The sequence below is a fragment of the Pogoniulus pusillus genome, chromosome 5, assembly GCF_015220805.1.
Source record: "Pogoniulus pusillus isolate bPogPus1 chromosome 5, bPogPus1.pri, whole genome shotgun sequence".
Lineage (NCBI taxonomy): Eukaryota > Metazoa > Chordata > Aves > Piciformes > Lybiidae > Pogoniulus > Pogoniulus pusillus.
In genome coordinates, this window is record NC_087268.1 from 1,066,342 (window position 1) to 1,086,749 (window position 20,408).

The 20,408-nt window shown below is 50.8% G+C and overlaps 3 protein-coding genes across 4 annotated transcripts; 2 read left to right on the top strand and 1 right to left on the bottom strand.

The window, feature by feature from the left end:
• The first annotated feature begins 1,201 nt into the window (after positions 1 to 1,201).
• Positions 1,202 to 11,500, top strand: LOC135175627 (C-type lectin domain family 12 member A-like). 2 transcript variants are annotated; one of them, XM_064143961.1, is made up of 7 exons: positions 1,202 to 1,371; positions 4,794 to 4,892; positions 5,861 to 6,004; positions 7,104 to 7,258; positions 9,599 to 9,714; positions 10,953 to 11,141; positions 11,229 to 11,500. In XM_064143961.1, exons 1-6 carry the CDS (start codon positions 1,281 to 1,283, stop codon positions 11,095 to 11,097), a joined length of 750 nt encoding a protein of 249 aa, XP_064000031.1. In that variant the 5' UTR covers positions 1,202 to 1,280; the 3' UTR covers positions 11,098 to 11,141; positions 11,229 to 11,500. The 2 variants fall into 2 exon arrangements, with proteins under 2 accessions (XP_064000031.1, XP_064000032.1); XM_064143962.1 differs by having other exon boundaries at positions 11,325 to 11,500.
• A 3,065-nt stretch (positions 11,501 to 14,565) lies between these two features.
• On the top strand, positions 14,566 to 15,549 carry LOC135175628 (histone H2A-beta, sperm-like). The gene has a single exon (XM_064143963.1). The coding sequence runs from the start codon at positions 14,753 to 14,755 to the stop codon at positions 15,260 to 15,262; it is 510 nt and encodes a 169-aa protein (XP_064000033.1). The 5' UTR covers positions 14,566 to 14,752; the 3' UTR covers positions 15,263 to 15,549.
• A 957-nt stretch (positions 15,550 to 16,506) lies between these two features.
• Positions 16,507 to 17,102, bottom strand: LOC135175600 (histone H2A-beta, sperm-like). The gene has a single exon (XM_064143931.1). The coding sequence runs from the start codon at positions 17,100 to 17,102 to the stop codon at positions 16,593 to 16,595; it is 510 nt and encodes a 169-aa protein (XP_064000001.1). The 3' UTR covers positions 16,507 to 16,592.
• Positions 17,103 to 20,408: the final 3,306 nt, after the last annotated feature.

The window sequence follows — 20,408 nt, forward strand, 5'->3', positions numbered from 1 at the left end:
ATGGGGGCTCCAGAGCTGGCTGCAGTTCATCATGAAGAAGGCTGTAGAAGTCCTCAGATCATCTGTTCTCCTAATTATCTTTTTATAGAACCACAGAACTGTTTTGGCTGGAAAAGAGTAGTAAGATCATCAAGCAGCAACTCAACACAACCATGCCTACTAAACTACTTCCCACAGTACCACGTCTACACATCTGTTGAACACCTCTGGGGATCATGACTCCATCACTCTTTTGGTAAAGATTTTTTTCCTACTTGTGCCAGTTTGAGCCTAGCTGGGATATTTTGGTGAGAAGAGTTAGATGCTAGGCTGTGAGAAGGAAACAGTGATGATGGCTGCTGCACTCATAGGCTTGCTAAGATGGATAGGAACAAGAACACAAACACAGATAACAGTTGCTGTGTGGCTCTGGCTGCCTGCACTTCTCTGCCTAACCTGCTGTCTGTGTGACTAATCCTTCTGCTGCCTAACCCCCCTGGCTGACCCTCCTAACTCACCTTGAGCCTAAGGCAAAGTCAGGGATAAGGCAGAGGGGTGGGAAGGAGGGGGCAGGGTGGTTGGGAGCCCCTGCTGGGCACTCTGGTTTCTGGGAGGGCTGCTGTGCTTCTGTATCACTTTTTCACTTGTCTGTGTCTGTCTCTGGCTGTACAGATTGTGAATATCTACTTGGGTATTGTGCTAAGCTGTAAGTATAAAGCTTCATTCCTTCATTTCCAGCTCAGCTGAGTCTAGTCTGGGTGACTTCATAAGAGTGGGGGGGGGCAGCTAACACCCAAACCTTCCCACTAATATTCAATCTCAATCTTCCATGACGCCACTCGAAGCCAGGGACACTGAAGCATGCTCAGAAATGTGCTGCTGAACACAGCTGCCCAGACTGAAAGACAGCTTCAGAACTGTAGCAGACATTTCACCCAGTGGTTAAAGGCCTGGACTTGATGTCATCAAGAACTAAATGCTGCCTATCCGAAGGTATAAGAGTTGTAATGAAAAGAGCTTTACCAAGTCGCTGCAAATGTAAGCAGTTATCACTCAGGAAGTGTAGAAGTGAAAGAAAGCGGAAGAAAGAGAATACAGCACCGAGAGAAAGAGGAACAGTTCCGTGGCAGCATTGTGACTGGAGGAAGTTCAGACGTGTCTTGGTATCCCTGCTGCTGCAGTTCTGTCTGCCAATACAGGGAAACCCCTCAGAGGGCTGGACTTGCTGCTTCTTCTTGCTAGCTGCAAATGCTCAGTCTTCTTCTACCTTGTTTTTCTGGCACTGTTCCTGTCTGTCAGCTATGACAGAAGAAGTCACCTATGCTAATCTGAAGTTTGAAAACACCTATGAGCTGGAGAACATCAGGGAGCCTAAAGACACTAAGGAAAAAGGTGCAGTATCTATGAAGTGTTTATGCTTTATTTTCTTGCTAAAGTAGATGGGACTGGGGAAAGTTCTGGTTATCTGCTCAAGGAGTCTCTGCTGGCTTCGTTGCTATCAGAAAAGATATAGGAGTCATAGACATATCTTGGGTTTTGCTGGCTGTTGTTTCTGCCTGAAAAAGTGGTCTTAGGATTTCACAGGAAAGCATATGACTGAGTGCTAAATTATGGTCCAAAATCATTCTCGTTGTCTAAACTTCATTTTCAGGTTATAACTTGAACAAATTCTTAAAGTGGAGCTGTTCCACTTAATCATCTGTTCACTTTTGAGGTTAGAACTAAAGCAGCTTTACCTAACTCACTTCACTTCTGAAACCCCAGCCTGAATTAAGGCACAGGTCTTTGAAACAGCTCTCTCTGTTTAGGGGCTGGATTAATTTTACACAGCCTATTTGAAATACTCATGTTAGGGTAATTGTGTTTGATTAGTGTTAGATTGCTGGGATGAGCTCTAGATTTGAGTGCTTGCTGTTTGCCAGGTTAGGCTCTGGAGCAGAGGTTTGCAAACAAGATGACAGTTTGCCTGTAATTGAGAAGGAATTCTGCATCAAAGAGCAGTAATTTCGAATGCTTTTATGGGCTTTGAACATTGGTAAGTGATGGGTTTAAGAATTGCCAAAGTATAATTCAAGGAAAGAAAGAAAGGAAGAAAGAGAGGAAGAAAGGAAGAAAGAAAGAGAGAGAGAGAGAAAGAGAAAGAAAGAAAGATAGGAAGAGAGAAAGAGAGAGAGAAAGAGAGAGAGAAAGAGAGAAGGAAAGAAGGAAAGAAGGAAAGAAAGAAAGAAAGAAGGAAAGAAAGAAAGAAAGAAAGAAAGAAAGAAAGAAAGAAAGAAAGAAAGAAAGAAAGAAAGAAAGAAAGAAAGAAAGAAAGAAAGAAAGAAAGAAAGAAAGAAAGAAAGAAAGAAAGAAAGAAAGAAAGAAAGAAAGAAAGGGAAAGGAAGGAAGAGAGAGAAAGACAGAAAGAACTAAAGAAGGAAGGAAGGAAAGAAGGAAAGGAAGGAAGGAAGAGAGAGAGAAAGGGAGCAAGAAAGAAAGAGAGAAAGCAAGGAAGGAAGAAGGAAAGAAAGAAGGAAAGAAAGCAAGCCCCCTCATCAAAACCCAAAGCAAAAATCTGAACTGTTTTTGTTTTCAGCTCTGGGCTTCTTTTCCTTTAACATTCAATGGCACAAATATCCTCATACAACTTGAGCTGCCCTGCTCCCATGTCCCTGGGGAGACAACACGTGTTTTGTGGTGAGGAGTCACCATTCTGAGAGGGCACAGCACAGCCTCTGGACTGTTTCACAACCACCAAATTGAAACAGCCACAGTGAGGAAATGCATCCATTCTAGGACAGTAGGAGCACTGGCACAGAAAGGAGGACTGTTCCCAAGGTCCCTTCAGCTGTGATGTAGCAGCAGCAGTGTGAGGTTAACAAAAGACACTCTTTAGTCAGTACTTTAACTAAAAGAGCCAAAGCTAAAACTACCACTGGGCCTTTATTCATATAGCTGCCCAGGAAACAGGTTTTGCTTCTGGATCCTCACTCTCAAACTGCAAAATCTTTGTCTCCAGGCAATGTGGCCACAATTATTCCAGACTTCAGCCTGAGGCTGTGATTTTGTAGGGGTTTACTTTTGCCCTTTAGCTCCAATTCCTATAAGCCTGTCTTTCAGTCTACCTTAGGGGGTCAGATTTCTCTCACTGAAGTTCTGCAGGCACACAACATTCAGCTTTGACCATATGCAGAAGTAATTTGACCTTAAAAATATCCAAATGTCCCAGCAGTCAATAGGTCCTTAAATCTCACTCAGATCTATAAGGTATGTGATTCTCATCTGCAGGCTTCATCTCTGATTGTATCTGTCCTATGCCTGTAAGAACAGGCTTTGGAAGACAGCCCAGGAGGGAGGTGTTCTTCCTCTTCATGAAGGGTCTGTGTGTTTCTCTGTTGCACCATACCAAGCAGTTGGAGCACTTCTGTAGGCTGGGGTTGCACTATATGATGAAATGCAAGTGCAAGGACACTGGAGGGTGTTCAGCAAGGCTTTTCTAAGTGTCCCTCTGATGGTTTGGGTGTTAACTCCCACCCCCCTACTTAAGTAAAACCCCCCAGACTAAACTCAGTGGCTGGAAATTAAGGAATGAAGCTTTACATTTACAGCTTAGAACAGGTATTGACAATCTGTGCAGCTAGAGACAGACACAGACAAGTGAAAAAGTGATACAGAAACACAGCAGCCCTCCCAGACAGCAGAGTCCCCAGCAGGGGCTCCCAACCACCCTGCCACCTCCTTCCCACCCCTCTGCCTTACCCTTGACTTTGCCTTATGCTCAAGGTGAGTTTGGAGGGTTGGCCAGGGGGGTTAGGCAGCAGAAAGATTAGTTAGGCAAGTTGGAGAACTGCATGCAGCCCAAAAGCCCAGAGAGAGAGTGGTTGGGCAAGGGATAACAGATGCCCCATCCCTGGAAATGTTAGTGGCCAGGTTGGATGGGGCCTTGAGCAACATGGTCTAGGGGGAAGGTGCCCCTGCACAAGAGGGTTGGAACGAGGAGACCTTTAAGGCCCATTCCAATGCAAACCCTTCTGTGATTCTGTGACGTTAACATATTAAGTCTTCCAGCTTCCACAGGCAGGGTTTCTTTTAGGTGACTCACATGCTGAAAATGTCTTTTTGCCCAGGAGAAGATTACTCCTCCTTCTCCTTGTTGAGATCTCACTTCTGCATTTGGGCTATAACCTTAACTACAGGAAAATCCTCCATAAACTCTTAGCCAGGAATCTCAAACTGCCATGAAGTAGAAGAATTTAGTGTAACACCCAAATTAATCAGACTGCCAGAGATATGTACCACACATCACCAACTACCACAACCATAAAGTGCTTTCAGGTTGGAGTAATCTGCTTTCTAGGCTTTGCTCTGCTAGCTTCAGCCTGGCCGTGAGGAGCAGGAGAGTGGTGAGAGGCTGGAGTGGGTTGCCCAGGGAGGTGGTTGAGGCCCCCTGGCTGGAGGTGTTTGAGGCCAGGCTGGCTGAGGCTGTGTGCAGCCTGCTCTAGGGTAGGGTGTCCCTGGGCATGGCAGGGGGTTGGAACTGGCTGATCCTTGTGGTCCCTTCCAGCCCTGAGTGATTCTATGATTGTATGATGTTTCTTGCCACCACCCTTTGAAGGGGCTATGGCAGTCCATGTTCTCCACTGAGCTGCTGTGATCTCTCACTCTCTTACTTTGGGCATCTTATGCTGTGTGCAGAGACTCTGCAACAAGAAAATAGAACTGAAAACTAAAAGCAGTTATTGACCAACCTACCAGAGAGATGGCTGCAGTTAAATGAGGCTGAAGCATTTGTCTTGTAGTATTGTGCCTCCATTTCATCACTGAATTCTTCCCAGGGCCTCCCGCTTCGTCTCACTCTTATGGGCCAGTAGTCCTGATTTTGTTCATGCTGTGCCTGGTGCTGCTGACAGTGCTGGTGGCCCTGGCAGTTCTACGTAAGTACTAATACCTTTCTGTTTGCTGGGCTGGGTCAAGCTGCTCAGTGACATCAGAATGACAGCTCCTCCAGCTGCAATTTCTGCTTCATCTGAGTACAGGCAATTCAGCAAAAGAGGTCTTTTCTCCTCCAGCTGCAATTTCTGCTTCATCTGAGTACAGGCAATTCAGCAAAAGAGGTCTTTTCTCCTCCAGCTGCAATTTCTGCTTCACCTGAGAACAGGCAGTTGAGCAAAAGAGATCTTTTCTCTTGCCTCAACATCTTTGTCCTCTTTGCAATGTGATAGGCTAGAAATGAGCAGCACGGAGGGGAGTTGGAAAGGAGTGGAATAGTGGATTCACTGCTTGCTCTGACTGCCATTGTCTGCTCTCCCAAAAGCAGTTCAGAGTCCTGTTGCACTGAGTACAGATGGAGTGAATTCCTCTCTAACAATGCTGTTTGTGAAGGGAGGAGAAAAGCTAAGGGAACAGAGATTGTTTAGCCTGGAAAAAATGAGGCTGAGGGGAGACTTTCTCACTCTCTACAACTCGAAGGAAGCTGGAGTGAGGTGAGTGTTGGTCTCTTCTTCCTAGTAACAAAAAGTAGGACAAGAGGAAATGGATTCAAGTTGCTCAGGTTGGCTGTTAGAAGCAGTGTCTTGACTGAACTGGTTCTCAAACACTGGAGCAGGCTCCCTGGGGGTCATCACCGCTGGGAGTGCTCAAAAACCATATAGGCATGGCACTGCAGGACAAGGATTAGTGGGCATATGGTGTTGGGTTGTCAGTTGGAGGTGATGACCTTAGGAGGCTTTTCTAGCCTGGATGGTTCTGTGATTCTGTGTTCTTCCCCTCAGCAGCCCTCGCACACAACAGAACACTTACCCAAACGCTTCCTTCTTCCCTGGTGGCCTGCCCAAACGTTTCCTCTCCCCCTCCCACCCTTCCTGAGAGACACCACTGGGAAGTGCCTCACTGTGAATTTCAGTTTTCCAGATTCCCGAGGAGTACAGGACACAGCTCAGGAGCCTCAACGCGACAAACCATGAGCTGCACGCCAATTTCTCGCGGGCGCTGCACCAAATGGGCACGCAGCTGTGCCTGGGCAGGGAAGCAGGCCTCCAGAGCAACGGTAAGGGCACACCTGCTGCTGAGGGACCTCCTTCAGCACGGCACCGAGGGAAGCACACCTCTCTTCTCAGCCCTCTCTGCTCACCTAAGCCGGGGTCTTCTCAGATATGACCCCCTGGAGAGCAGTCAGTCAGCAGATCTGCCTCATTCAGTGCCTAGAGAGATGTGCCCAGCCTGGGGCCTGGCAGTGGTATCAGGGTTACAGGATTTAATTTCCACGTGAGAAAGGTTCTCTGGAGTGCCTTCTGGGCCCTCTAATTCCTGGGATCTCCACAACATGCTCACCTGCATCTCACAGACAACTTTACAGTGGTGCCTAAGAATTAAACTGTTTACTACAGTGTGCCTGCACTGACCCTAGGCAAGACCCAGGTAACTGAGGAATGCCCTACAGCCAAAAGTCATGTGCAAGGGAAGCACATGGTCAGATACTGGAAGGTGTCCGGAGGAGGGGGACGAAGCTGGGGAGGGGCCTGGAGCACAGCCCTGTGAGGAGAGGCTGAGGGAGTTGGGGTTGTTTAGCCTGGAGAAGAGGAGACTCAGGGGGGACCTCATTGCTGTCTGCAGCCACCTGAAGGGAGGCTGTAGCCAGGTGGGGTTGGCATCTTCTGCCACGCACACAGCAGCAGAACAAGGGGACACAGTCTTAATCTGTGCCAGGGCAGGTCTAGGCTGGATGTCAGGAGGAAGTCGTTGGCAGAGAGAGTGATTGGCACTGGAATGGGCTGCCCAGGGAGGTGGTGGAGTCTCTGTGCCTGGAGGTGTTGAAGCCAAGCCTGGCTGGGGCACTTAGTGCCATGGTCTGGTTGATTGGGCAGGGCTGGGTGCTAGGTTGGACTGGATGAGCTTGGAGCTCCACCACCTCCCTGGGCAGCCCATTCCAGTGGCAAATGATGACTTGATGACTGCTGAAAGAATGGGAGTGATAGGACACTGATTCAATTTTCATGTCCTTCTGGGAGCACAGTGGGATTTTGACTGAATGAGATTGACTGTCCTAAGTATCCTCAGACTCCTCAGATGTTGTCACCACAGGCCAGCTGCGATGTGGTGTGAGGGACAGCCTAGGAGCAGAAACAGTGATGCTTTTCCTTTTCCAGGCTTGAGCTGTGCACTCTGTCCTGCAAACTGGAGGTGGGAAGGTGGCAATACTTGTTATTACCACTCCAGTGACAAGAAGACGTGGGGACAGGGTCACCAGTTTTGTTCCTTGCGAAACTCTACTCTTCTTCTGATAAAAGAAGCCTCAAAGCTGGTATGAACTTGTTTCTCACTCTGTTCAGTGTGGAGGAAGTTTTTCTACCCTGTCGATTACTTAGCTCACACATTCTTTTCTTAAAAGGCACTGTGAGCAGGAGGAGTTCTAGGGGTGGTCTTGGGCAGTCCTTAGGCATAGAGAGGGTCATCACCACGTGGAGCAGTGCTGAAAGTCAGAGGTAGTTCATCTTGCCTTGACTTCAACCTGAGCATAAACTCTTCTTGGATTATTTCTATTATGCAGAGCTAATGAAAATGTTTGGAGTTTGGTTACAGACTTCCACTATGTTGCCTACCTCTTAAGGTATTAAATGATAATCTCTTAATTTTACTCATGTCCACACTTGAGGAAAAACTGTATGTCATTTAGAGAGGGGTAATTTCTCACTTTAGCTGTGGGGCTTGGTTTCATTTCCATGAGCCTAGGACAAGCAGCAATGGGTGTAAGCTGCAGCACAGGAGGTGCTGCCTCAACACAAGGGGGGACTTCTTTGCTGGAAGGGTCCCAGAGCACTGGCACAGGCTGCCCAGAGAGGCTGTGGGGTCTGCTTCTCTGGAGCCTTTCCAGGCCTGTCTGGATGTGTTCCTGTGTGCTCTGTGTTAGATAGGATTGTCCTGCTCTGGCAGGGGGTTGGACTGGATGATCTCCTTGGGTCCCTTCCAACCCTAACACCCTCTGCTCCTGTGCTCCTGGTCTCCCAATGTGCAAACCACAGACCTCTCATTTTGTGGAATTTCTAAAGGGTGAGTTTCAGGAGGAGGTTGAAGCCAGACTCTTCTTAGTGGTGTCCAGTGACAGTACAAGGGAAACTGGACCAATGGACACAAACCAGAACAGAGGAGGTTGAACATAAATGTAAGGAGAAACTTCTTCACAATGAGGGTGACAGAGCACCAGAACAGACTGCCCACCAGAGAGGTTGCAGAGTCTCCATCTCTGGAGACCTTCAAAACACACACCTGGATGTGCTTCTGTGCTTCTCTGTGATTTACTCCAGGTGATGCTACTCTACCAGAGTGGGTTGGACTAGATGATCTTTAGAAGTCCCTTCCAATCCTGAGTGCAACGATGCATTTGCCTCTGGTTGCCAGCAGCTGTATTGGAAGACAAGGCAGAAAAGATGTCGCAGGAGCTTGCAGCCAGGGCCTGCCTGCTCTGCAGCAACCACCAAGCGCTAGGTACCCTCTCACTGAACTGCAGGCTACAAACTTTCTCCCAGACATAAAGGAGGGCAGCTTTATTCTCACTCTGCCAAAGTGGTGACAGCAAAGGCTGTGAGGTGCAGTCTATTCAGCCATCTCAACTGCAGCAAGGAGTGGTATGAGAAAAACAGACACACCTGGGAGTGACCATGAAAAAGGTGAAAGCTTCAGAACTGAATTCAATTCCAACGCCCTGCCATGGCCAGGGACACTCTACCCTAGAGCAGGCTGCACACAGCCTCAGCCAGCCTGGCCTCAAACACCTCCAGCCAGGGGGCCTCAACCACCTCCCTGGGCAACCCACTCCAGCCTCTCACCACTCTCCTGCTCAACAACTTCCTCCTCACAGCCACTCTCACTCTCCCCACCTCCAGCTTTACTCCATTCCCCCCAGTCCTGGCATTACCTGAGAGCCTCAAAAGTCCCTCCCCAGCTTTTATGGAGGCCCCCTTCAGATGCTGGCAGGCCACAAGAAGGTCACCTGGGAGCCTCCTCTGCTCCAGCCTGCACAGCCCCAACTCTTTCAGTCTGTGCTCACAGCAGAGCTGCTGCAGCCTCTGAGCATCCTCCTGGCCCTGATCTGGACACACTCCAGCATCTCCAGATCCCTCTTGTAATGGGGGCTCCAGAGCTGGCTGCAGTACTGCAGGTGGGGTCTCAGCAGAGCACAACAGAGGGGGAGAATCCCCTCCCTGGCCCTGCTGGCCACACTGCTGCTGCTGCAGCCCAGGCTCTGCTTGGCTTTCTGGGCTGCAGGTGCACACTGCTGGCTCCTGTTGAGCTTCATGTCCACTACCACCCCCAATATTTGTTTGATTCAACAAATCAAACCCCATAGCTCCTTCTCGGTGCTGACAAAGGCTAAGGACAGAGACTGATGACCGAAGAAGGGAAAGCAATTCATGTTTCCCCCACGGGTGACACATCTTTCTGGCTAAAATCAGCTCTGCTGGCATTTCTCCTTTCATATCAGGCATTTCCTTTGAGCGTAGAACGTGTGCTAACAGGTTAACATTTTGTGGTATGATGTTCTTTAAGCAATTTCTGTCAATACTTTCAGCTTCTCAGTCTGAATATTTACATTTGTTTAATATCTTCCTAACTGTCTGTTTTGCATCACCCTCACTCTGCACAGGAATTGGTAAATAGATTCCCTAGAAGAACATACTGGACTGGATTAATGTTTAGAGATGATGTGAGAGACTGGTACTGGGCAGACAACACAGCTGTGACAGAAGATCAGAGGTTTTGGTAAGGGGGCAGCTTTCCTGCAGTACATAGGGTTGGTCCTCACTTGCATGCAGCTCCCAGTCTCTCTGCCACAAAGAGCACACTGAACAGCAAATTGTTGTGGTTTTCCCTGTACACGGAGTCTCACTTCTCCATTTCTTGCTTAGCCTTACCCAAAACAGACATCTGATCACTTAGAGAGTGATTGTAGTGGGAATTAGTAATCACTATGAATATTAATTTCTGTATGTATATTAATTTTTGTTATTAATATTCAAAAATGGTGACATTCCCTGAGATTCTTTGGCTTTTTGGAAGCACAGAATAAAACAGTTTAAGCAACCAGAACTTGGAAAATAGGAACCATTCTAACTCTGCTTATGGAGTCTTGGCATTCGCTCCAGCAGATGTACTCATGAGCCTGGAGAGGAGGAGGCTCAGGGGGACCTCACTGCTGTCCACGACTACCTGAAGGGAGGTTGTAGCCAGGTGGGGTTGGGCTCTTCTCCCAGGCAACCAGCAGCAGAAAAAAGGGACACAGTCTCAAGCTGTGCCAGGGCAAGTCTAGGCTTGATGTTAGGAGGAAGTTGTTGTCAGAGAGAGTGATTGGCATTGGAATGGGCTGCCCAGGGAGGTGGTGGTGTCACCATCCCTGGAGGTGTTGAAGCCAAGCCTGGCTGGGGCACTTAGTGCTATGGTCTGGTTGCTTGGCCAGGGCTGGGTGCTAGGTTGGACTGGATGATCTTGGAGGTCTCTTCCAAACTGCTTGATTCTATGATTCTATGCTTTTGGTCCCTGAGGAAGTCTCCTGTATCAGACACTTTCAAACTCATGATAGAATCACGATCATAGAATCAACCAGTTTGGAAGAGACCTCCAAGATCATCCAGTCCAACCTAGCACCCAGCCCTATACAGTGTTTGTGTGAGTAGACTGTTCAACCAGCACAGGTCCACCTTTTTTGTGCAAGCAGACTGTTCACCCAGCACAGGCTTGCTATGGTTTGTGTGAGCAGACTGTTCACCCAGCACAGGTCCACCCTTAGAGTCATGGCTCAGGTGCGTGTTGGCACACTCAGGACAAGGTCAGCCTCCAGAGAACTGGCACACAATGTCACTCAACGTTTTATTCCTTTGCTGGGGGTGTGTATTGTTTGTGGAAGCCACAGAAGTAATTCTTGTAGAGATCACTCTTTTTGTAAGGGGCATGGAGATGCTCTTTGGATGAGGTGAGATTGAACAAAGTTGTTTCTGTCCTAGGGTAAAGCTTGAAAAAGCCCCTGAAAAATGCCCATCTTTTTATTATGGAAGAATCTATGAGGAATTCTGTGAATATGAGAGTTACTATGTCTGTGAAAAGCCTGCTATCCAGCTGCAGAGACACGACAACCACTGGCAGAACTAGTTTGTCAGACCAGAGTGGTGAGAAGCTAGAAGATATTCTGCAAGGTCAGAATGTTTTTTGTTTTGCTTTTGAGAACTGTAACATGAAAAGTTAAGTGTGTTGGATCAGATCCTGCTTTCATTCTCTTTTAGAGAGGAATGGGCATGGCGATGGGCTCCAGGAGAGACTCGAGACTCTCACTTCAAATCCAAAACTGCCAAATGATGCCTCAGTTTTCATCAACACAGGTGATGGACCAAAATGGCTCAAAGTGACCACCAGGAAAAGAAGCACAATGAGAAAAGAAACGTGTGAAAATACTGCTCCTCTCCCTGCAGCCACCGATACAAGCAGTATGACCTCTTGTCAGCTCATCACTGTACAGCTGCAGCGTAGCGCAGGCAATGAACATTAAACACTTCCAGCCAGGAACCAAGACTCCTCATCTTCATAGAATCATAGAATCATAGCATCAGCCAGGTTGGAAGAGACCTCCAGGATCATGCAGTCCAACCTAGCACCCAGCCCTGGCCAATCAAACAACCAGACCATGGCACCAAGTGCCTCATCCAGGCTTATCTTCAACACCTCCAGGCACAGCCACTCCACCACCTCCCTGGGCAGCCCATTCTAATGCCAACCACTCTCTCTGACAACAACTTCCTCCTAACATCCAGCCTAGGTCTGCCCTGGCACAGCTTGAGACTGTGTCCCCTTCTTCTCTTGTTGGTTGTCTGGCAGAAGAGACCAACCCCCATCTGGCTACAGCCTCCCTGCAGGCAGCTGCAGGCAGCAATGAGCTCTGCCCTGAGCCTCCTCTGCTGCAGGCTGCACACCCCCAGCTCCCTCAGCCTCTCCTCACAGGGCTCTGCTCCAGGCCCCTCACATCTTTGTCGCCCTCCTGTGGACACCTTCCAGTACTGCAACATCTCTGTTAAATTGAGGGGCCCAGCACTGGACACAGCACTCAAGGGGTGGCCTGAGCAGTGCTGAGCACAGGGGCAGAAGAACCTCCCTTGTCCTGCTGCCCACACTGCTCCTGAGCCAGGCCAGGATTGATTCTAAGTTAGATTCTAAGACTCTGGTTGATTCTATGATTTTGAGCTAAATAAGAAGAGGCCCATACTGTACATTCTGATTATAAAAGAAATCAAACCCAAGGACCTAAGAAGATTCTATAACATGGACTGCCAGTAATGAAAACCAAGCCATTCAAGGTGTCGCCTCACCAGTACCAAGCACAAAGGGACATTAATCACTCCTCTGGCCCTGCTGGTCACACTATTCCTGATACAGACCAGGATGCTCTTGGCTTTCTTGGCCACCATAATGCATTATGACTACTTGCTGATTCAGAAATGCTGCCTCTTCTCCATTTCTTAACTGACCTGTCTCTCAGAGAGACTTCGGCTGGAGAGTTGGGCATGGAGAAAGTTGGGCAGGGGCAAGTGTGGAGTTGTGCACCCAGGAAAGAAGAATCCCATGTATCAGTATAGGCTGTGATTGACCTGCTGGAGAGCAGTGAAGGGGAGAAGGACTTGGGGGTCCTGGTGGGTGGAAGGATGGTCATAAGCCAGCAGTGTGCTCTTGTGGCAAGGAAGGCAAATGCCACTCTGGGGTATATTAGAAGGGCTGGGGTTAGTAGGTTGAGGGAGGTTCTCCTTCCCCTCTACTCTGCCCTGGTGAGGCCACATCTGGAATATTGTGCCCAGTTGTGGGCCTCTCAGCTCAAGAAGGACAGGTTGCTGCTTGAGAGAGTCCAGGGCAGAGCCACAAAAATGATTAAGGAAGTTGAACATCTTCCTTATGAGGAGAGCCTGAGGGAGCTGGGGCTTTCTAGTATGGAGAGGAGATGACTAAGGGGTTACATGGTTAATGTTTATAAATATCTAATGGGTGAGTGCCAGGAGGCTGGAGCCAGCCTCTTCTCAGTGATGCCCAGTGACAGCACAAGGGGCAGTGGGTGGAAGTTGAGGCATAGGAGGTTCCATGGGAACCTGAGGAGGAATTTTTTCACTGAGGGTGATGGAGCACTGGAACAGGCTGCCCAGGGAGGTTGTGGAGTCTCCCTCTCTGGAGATATTAAAGAACCATCTGGATGTGTTCCAGTGTGAGCTGCTCTGGGTGATCCTGCTCTGGCAGGGAGGCTGGAACAGATGAGCTTTTGAGATCCCTTTCAGCCCCTGACATTCTATGATTCATTCCACATTCTATGATTCATTCCACATTCTATGATTCATTCTACAGTCTATGATTAGTACTTCAAAGCTCAAAATTAGAACAACAATTTCTTGCAGAGGGTAAAGGAAATCCTGGAACAGCTCTCAGGGAGTATCTGCTACAACTCAAACCTCCATGTAAACTGACCACACACTTCTATCAAAGAGGAGAGAATGAGAGCACAAGACATGACCTCAAGTGGCACAAAGGGAGGTTAAGAGAGGGCACTGAGGAACATTTCTGTACTGTAAATGGTGCCAGGAAAGTGATGGAGTCATGGTCTCCGGAGGTCTTCAGAAAACATGTGTAGGCATGGAACTGTGGGACATGGCTTAGTGGGCGGGCATCGTAGTGTTACCTTAATGCTTGGACCTGATGATCTTGGAGGTCTTTACCAATCTCACTGCTTCTAAGAACAGTTAAAACACCCTCTGCATTCAAACTTGGTCTACTAACATGTGTCCTCTAACTGTTCTACTAACATTCAGCCTTCCCCAGCACACAGTCAGCCCTCCCCAGGCTTTTGTTTGAGAGTGCAACAGACTGAGATTATTCTACTTTACTCTGTTTCTAAAGAAAAAGGGCAGTAAAATAACAACAATGCTCTTGCTGAATTGGAGATGGACACAGAAAAGCTGCATTTAGAACTGTGCAGAAAAAGATGTGGCATATGTGAATCCTTAACACCCAATACAGACACAGGACACATAAGAATTCCCCCAAAACGTTCCCCCCAGCTAAACCAAACCCACCAAAACCTCAGTGCTCATTTTCTCCCTTCCCCTTTTGTTTCCCACTAGGCCCCAAGCAGGCAGCACTCACTGCAGCCCAAGGCCTCGAAGGCCACAGCCTGCAGGGTGCTGCTTTCATAGCAGCTTAGTTAGCCACATAAGGTTCCATCTGGAAAGGCAGGGAGAAAAGAGAGCCAACTGCCTTTGCTGCTTAAAGTGTTTGCTGTACTATGGGACTGAACAACATGATTAGGATGTCCCGGGGTGACAAGCTTGTCTGCTGGGATGGAGCAGGGCCCTGTAGTGGTTTTGCAGGGAGTTTGGGATAATCTGGAACCCATCAAACCACGACAACATCTCTGAGAGAGAATTTCCAGGTCACTGGCAGAGGATGATGCCAGTGGGGATGATGTCAGCAGCGGGGATGATGTCAGCAGTGGGGAGGTGAGGACACAAAGGAAGTCCTTTCCAGTTGGTCCCTGCCACCCAATGAGAGGCTTTGAGCCTGTTGCCCAGGCGAGCAAAGGACCACAACCTGCCCAGCACGGGAGCTGAGCCTTCGGTCCTGGCCTTCCTGCCCCACACAACACTTGGCCAGGCCAGCAAGGACAGGGGGAGGCCACCCAGGCCGGACACAGGAGCCGCCAGGGCGCAGCCAGCAAGGAAATCAGCAGCACAGGTGTGCAAGGCAGGCGGGCACAGGGAGGTGCAGCACAGAGCCAGTCATGAGCAGCATGCTCGCAGCAGAGGAGGTCGTCACGGTGCCTGTGGAGGACAGGGAGCCTGAGCTGGCAGATGCCGGGAGCCCTCCCGAAAGCAGCGAAGCGAGGGGCAAAAGGAGCCGCTCCTCGCGGTCCTCCCGGGCAGGGCTGCTCTTCCCCGTGAGCCGCGTGGCCGGGCAGCTGCGCAGGGGGCGCTTCGCCGGGCGGCTCGCAGCCAGGGCCCCTGTCTACCTGGCCGCGGTGCTGCAGTGTGTGACGCACAAGGCGCTGGACGTGGCCGGCAGGATCGCCAAGCGCAGCAGGCAGCAGCGCATCGCTCCGGCGCACCTGCACATGGCCGCGCAGAGGAGCTCGCAGCTCCACAAGCTCCTGCAGGCGGACGTGCTCGGGGGCCGCGGCGGCGCCGCCGCCAAGAGACGGCCTGCGGCCTCCAGAAAGAAGGCGGCCAGCACGAAGAGGAGATGCCCTGGGCACAGAGCTGCGCCTGCCCGTGCCAGAGCTGCGGCCAAGTGAGGAGAGACCCAGGCTGGCAGGGCAAGCGCTGCCTCGTGGGCAAGGCTGCTGCCAAGTCCAGCACCGTGGGCTAGGGGAACAATAAAAAAGATGCTGCAACTCCACGTGGGGCATTGGCGTCTTGTTTGTGCCATCTCTTGGCACAGTGTCTCCTGGCTCCAGAGCCAGCTCGCCCAACTCTACCCCAGCCCCATTCCCGGCCTCTCTCACCCCTGCGCACCTGCAGCCGCACCTCCAGCCCTATTCACACCGACCCCAGCCCGGGTCCGGCCGCACCCCGACCACTCCACCCCAAGCGCCGCCTGCCACAACACCACCCCTGCCCACCCCAGCCCCCCTCCCACTCCCGCCCACCCCAGCGGCCCTCCCACTCCCGCCCACCGCAGCCCCAGTCCCGCTCCCGCCCGCCCGCGCAGCCGAGGCCCGGCGCCCGCCGCGCGGTGTGCGGCCCGCGGGGCCTGCGGGCGCTGGCCAGGACAAAGCGCCTCCTGCCGGGGTTTCGGTGAAATCCGGCCCCGAACGAGCCGTGTCACCTTCGCAGCAGTCCCGAGTGGAATGTATTCGCCTGCAGAAAGCAGCAGCTTCCCCTGTGGTATGTGTGCCCTTCGTTCCTCTCCCCTCTATTCCAATGGAGTATCAGGGGAAACTAACTTCAGCCTAGACATACAGGGTGGACACTTAGTGTCCGTAAGTCTTGGCCGTGTGGAAGTAAGCAAGAACGGTGGGGTGCACTGAGTAATAGCTGCTGGCAGAAAGCAGCTTCTCCTGCCTTCCCGGGGTCTCCAGTGGGGGTATGCCCAATGGGACTGTCTAATAGAATCATAGAATGGTTTAGGTTGGAGGTGACCTCAGATCATCCAGCTCCAACCCCCCAACACAGGCAGGGACACCTCCCACTAGAGCAGGCTGCTCAAGGCCTCATCCAACCTGGCCTTCAACACCTCCAGGGAGGGAGCAGCCACAACCTCCCTGGGCAACCTGTGCCAGTGTCTCACCACCCTCACTGCAAACAACTTCCTCCTAACATCCAGTCTGAATCTCCCCTCTGCCAGTTCAAACCCATTCCCCCTCCTGTCATTACCAGACCTTGTCAATAGTCCCTCCCAGCCTTCCTGTAGCCCCCTTCAGATACTGGAAGGCCACTACAAGGTCTCCTCGAATCCTTCTCTTCTCCAGACTAACTGTCCTCAGAGCAGAGATGGCACAAACAACGCCAATGCCCCACGTGGAGTTGCAGCATCTTTTTTATTGTTCCCCTAGCCCACGGTGCTGGACTTGGCAGCAGCCTTGCCCACGAGGCAGCGCTTGCCCTGCCAGCCTGGGTCTCTCCTCACTTGGCCGCAGCTCTGGCACGGGCAGGCGCAGCTCTGTGCCCAGGGCATCTCCTCTTCGTGCTGGCCGCCTTCTTTCTGGAGGCCGCAGGCCGTCTCTTGGCGGCGGCGCCGCCGCGGCCCCCGAGCACGTCCGCCTGCAGGAGCTTGTGGAGCTGCGAGCTCCTCTGCGCGGCCATGTGCAGGTGCGCCGGAGCGATGCGCTGCTGCCTGCTGCGCTTGGCGATCCTGCCGGCCACGTCCAGCGCCTTGTGCGTCACACACTGCAGCACCGCGGCCAGGTAGACAGGGGCCCTGGCTGCGAGCCGCCCGGCGAAGCGCCCCCTGCGCAGCTGCCCGGCCACGCGGCTCACGGGGAAGAGCAGCCCTGCCCGGGAGGACCGCGAGGAGCGGCTCCTTTTGCCCCTCGCTTCGCTGCTTTCGGGAGGGCTCCCGGCATCTGCCAGCTCAGGCTCCCTGGCCTCCACAGGCACCGTGACGACCTCCTCTGCTGCGAGCATGCTGCTCATGACTGGCTCTGTGCTGCACCTCCCTGTGCCCGCCTGCCTTGCACACCTGTGCTGCTGATTTCCTTGCTGGCTGCGCCCTGGCGGCTCCTGTGTCCGGCCTGGGTGGCCTCCCCCTGTCCTTGCTGGCCTGGCCAAGTGTTGTGTGGGGCAGGAAGGCCAGGACCGAAGGCTCAGCTCCCGTGCTGGGCAGGTTGTGGTCCTTTGCTCGCCTGGGCAACAGGCTCAAAGCCTCTCATTGGGTGGCAGGGACCAACTGGAAAGGACTTCCTTTGTGTCCTCACCTCCCCACTGCTGACATCATCCCCGCTGCTGACATCATCCCCACTGGCATCATCCTCTGCCAGTGACCTGGAAATTCTCTCTCAGAGATGTTGTCGTGGTTTGATGGGTTCCAGATTATCCCAAACTCCCTGCAAAACCACTACAGGGCCCTGCTCCATCCCAGCAGACAAGCTTGTCACCCCGGGACATCCTAATCATGTTGTTCAGTCCCATAGTACAGCAAACACTTTAAGCAGCAAAGGCAGTTGGCTCTCTTTTCTCCCTGCCTTTCCAGATGGAACCTTATGTGGCTAACTAAGCTGCTATGAAAGCAGCACCCTGCAGGCTGTGGCCTTCGAGGCCTTGGGCTGCAGTGAGTGCTGCCTGCTTGGGGCCTAGTGGGAAACAAAAGGGGAAGGGAGAAAATGAGCACTGAGGTTTTGGTGGGTTTGGTTTAGCTGGGGGGAACGTTTTGGGGGGAATTCTTATGTGTCCTGTGTCTGTATTGGGTGTTAAGGATTCACATATGCCACATCTTTTTCTGCACAGTTCTAAATGCAGCTTTTCTGTGTCCATCTCCAATTCAGCAAGAGCATTGTTGTTATTTTACTGCCCTTTTTCTTTAGAAACAGAGTAAAGTAGAATAATCTCAGTCTGTTGCATTCCCAAACAAAAGCCTGGGGAAGGCTGAATGTTAGTAGAACAGTTAGAGGACACATGTTAGTAGACCAAGTTTGAATGCAGAGGGTGTTTTAACTGTTCTTAGAAGCAGTGAGATTGGTAAAGACCTCCAAGATCATCAGGTCCAAGCTTCCAGTATATTCTGTATTTCTGTCTAATCCTGTAGGGGGTTATCTTTCTTTAATAACTTCAAAAGTAATTTTAGAGTCTGCCCCATTGCCCACTTAAGCAAAGAGAAATGTTTTTCCTAATATCTCACCTGGAGATATTTAAAAGATGCAGAGATGTGGTGCTGAGTCGCTGTCCCTGGCGGTGTTGAAGCCAAGCCTGGATGGGGCACTTAGTGCCATGGTCTGGTTGACTGGCTAGGGCTGGGTGCTAGGTTGGGCTGGCTGAGCTTGGAGCTGTCTTCCAACCTTCTTGATTCTATGATTTCATAGTTCTGTGGTGTAGCACCAGACTCGATAGAGTTGGGTGATTGGACTCAATGATCTCCAAGGTCTTTTCCAGCCAAAATGATTCTATCATTCTGTGATTTTGGGGTGTATTTCACCATCTGCCCCATTAAGCAGCCCAGCCCTTAACACCCCTCTGCTGCAGCAGTCGTAGCAGCTGCCCAGGACTTCCTGGAGAGTATGACCACTCCCTCAGGACCTCATCAAATCTCCCAGCTACCAGGGTCCAGACAGGGATGATCCACTTGTGGCTGCCTGCAGCCCAACAGCTTCCTTTGAGGGTAGTACATAAATAATAAGTAAATAGATGAAGACTGCTGACTCCATTTACTGCTATGGCAAAAGAGCTGAAGAGCTTTGCCTGCTGGATGGAAAGCCAGGACCTCCTTATAGGTGCAGAGTACAGAGGTTGCAGTCATCATGGTCTGTCTGAGGAGGTCTTCAGGTGTCTCCTGGTCTCCCTGAGACATCAGTTGCCCAATGCATGCTCCAGCTTGCTTACAGGTGCTTAGGTACATCCCCACCAATGTGCCACCAGTCCTTCTTCTCTGTCTCCTCAGCACCCTTCTCTCTGTCTGCAGCATATGTCAGTGTTTGGGCTGCTCTGTTCTATGCAGGAACGTTCCTACAGTGACAGCTTTGCATTTGGTTTCCCTTTGCTTCCTGATTGCTTGTCTGAGTGCCTTTCACCACACCTACAGCCTCCACTCCCAATTCCTGACAGTTCCAGGACACTCAGGGACGTCATTTCAAGAGCTGTGTGTGATTGCTCCTGAATTACCTGGTGATCAGCCCTAGATTATGAAAACTCTAATCGCTGTTCATAATGACTATATTCTTGCACAGCTTCTGAGGGTGGTTTGGCATTGTCCAAGAGACACAGAGGAAGATTCTATGGCTGCAGTATCATCTCTGTACCAGCTCTAGTTTGGACTGTGGTTAGAGATCCTCATTGCCCTGTGTGCAGGAGAGGCCTGACTTAGGAGAATCATAGAATCAGCCCAGTTGGAAGAGACCTCCAAGCTCATCCAGTCCAACCTAGCACCCAGCCCTAGCCAGTCAACTAGACTATGGCACTAAGTGCCTCATCCAGTCCTTTCTTGAACACCTCCAGGAACAGTGACTCCACCACCTCTCATTCCAGTGGAGTGAGGACTCTTTCCTGTATTTCCTCAAGAGTTGCTCTTTTTATTTCCTTCTGTGCAGACAAAACAAGAGCCAGCAGGCCACAACACACTGGTGTAATTCAGGAGTAAATCCAAGAAAATCCATGATGTGTGTGTGTCTGGTGCTCACAGTAGCATGGAGAAATCCCAGAGTGTCTGGTGCCCCTGTGGTGGTAAGGATTTATTCCTTTAGTTTCACAATGTGCTGTCACTGGCCAGCGGGACTCTGTATTCTGGTAGCCCTGTTTTCACAGCAGCGCCGGTTCCCAAGCAGACCAGTTGTAGAGGAGATGAATAAGTCCAGTTCTAGGGATCTTCAGGTTTTCTTGGAGCTGTTGGTGGCCCAGACCATTTAGAATCACGGAGTTGGTTTGGTTGGAAAAGGCCTTAAAGACCATCAAGTCTGACCATTCTCTAACTCTGCCAAGTCTAGTTCTAAGCCATGTCCCTTAGCACCACATCTCTGCCTCTTTTAAACAGCTCCAGGAATGGGGTTTCAACCATCTCCCTGGGGAGCCTATTCCAGTATTTGGGAACCCTTTCAGTGAAGAAGTTTCTTCTAATGTCTAACCTAAACCTCCTCTGAGGCAACCTGGGGCTATTTCTTCTCAGGGCTTTGAAGCATTTAGTGAGGAGGAGGTTGTTGAGCATGAGAGTGGTGAGAGGCTGGAGTGGGTTGCTCAGGGAGGTGGTTGAGGCCCCATGGCTGGAGGTGTTTGAGGCCAGGCTGGCTGAGGCTGTGG

Coding starts and splice junctions, on each gene's coding strand:
- LOC135175628 (XM_064143963.1), top strand. CDS start 14,753: ATGAGCAGCATGCTCGCAGCAGAGGAGGTCGTCACGGTGCCTGTGGAG.
- LOC135175600 (XM_064143931.1), bottom strand. CDS start 17,102: ATGAGCAGCATGCTCGCAGCAGAGGAGGTCGTCACGGTGCCTGTGGAG.
- LOC135175627 (XM_064143961.1), top strand. CDS start 1,281: ATGACAGAAGAAGTCACCTATGCTAATCTGAAGTTTGAAAACACCTAT. Junction 4,893..5,860: donor GGTGGCCCTGGCAGTTCTAC/GTAAGTACTAAT, acceptor TGTGAATTTCAG/TTTTCCAGATTCCCGAGGAG. Junction 6,005..7,103: donor AGCAGGCCTCCAGAGCAACG/GTAAGGGCACAC, acceptor TTCCTTTTCCAG/GCTTGAGCTGTGCACTCTGT.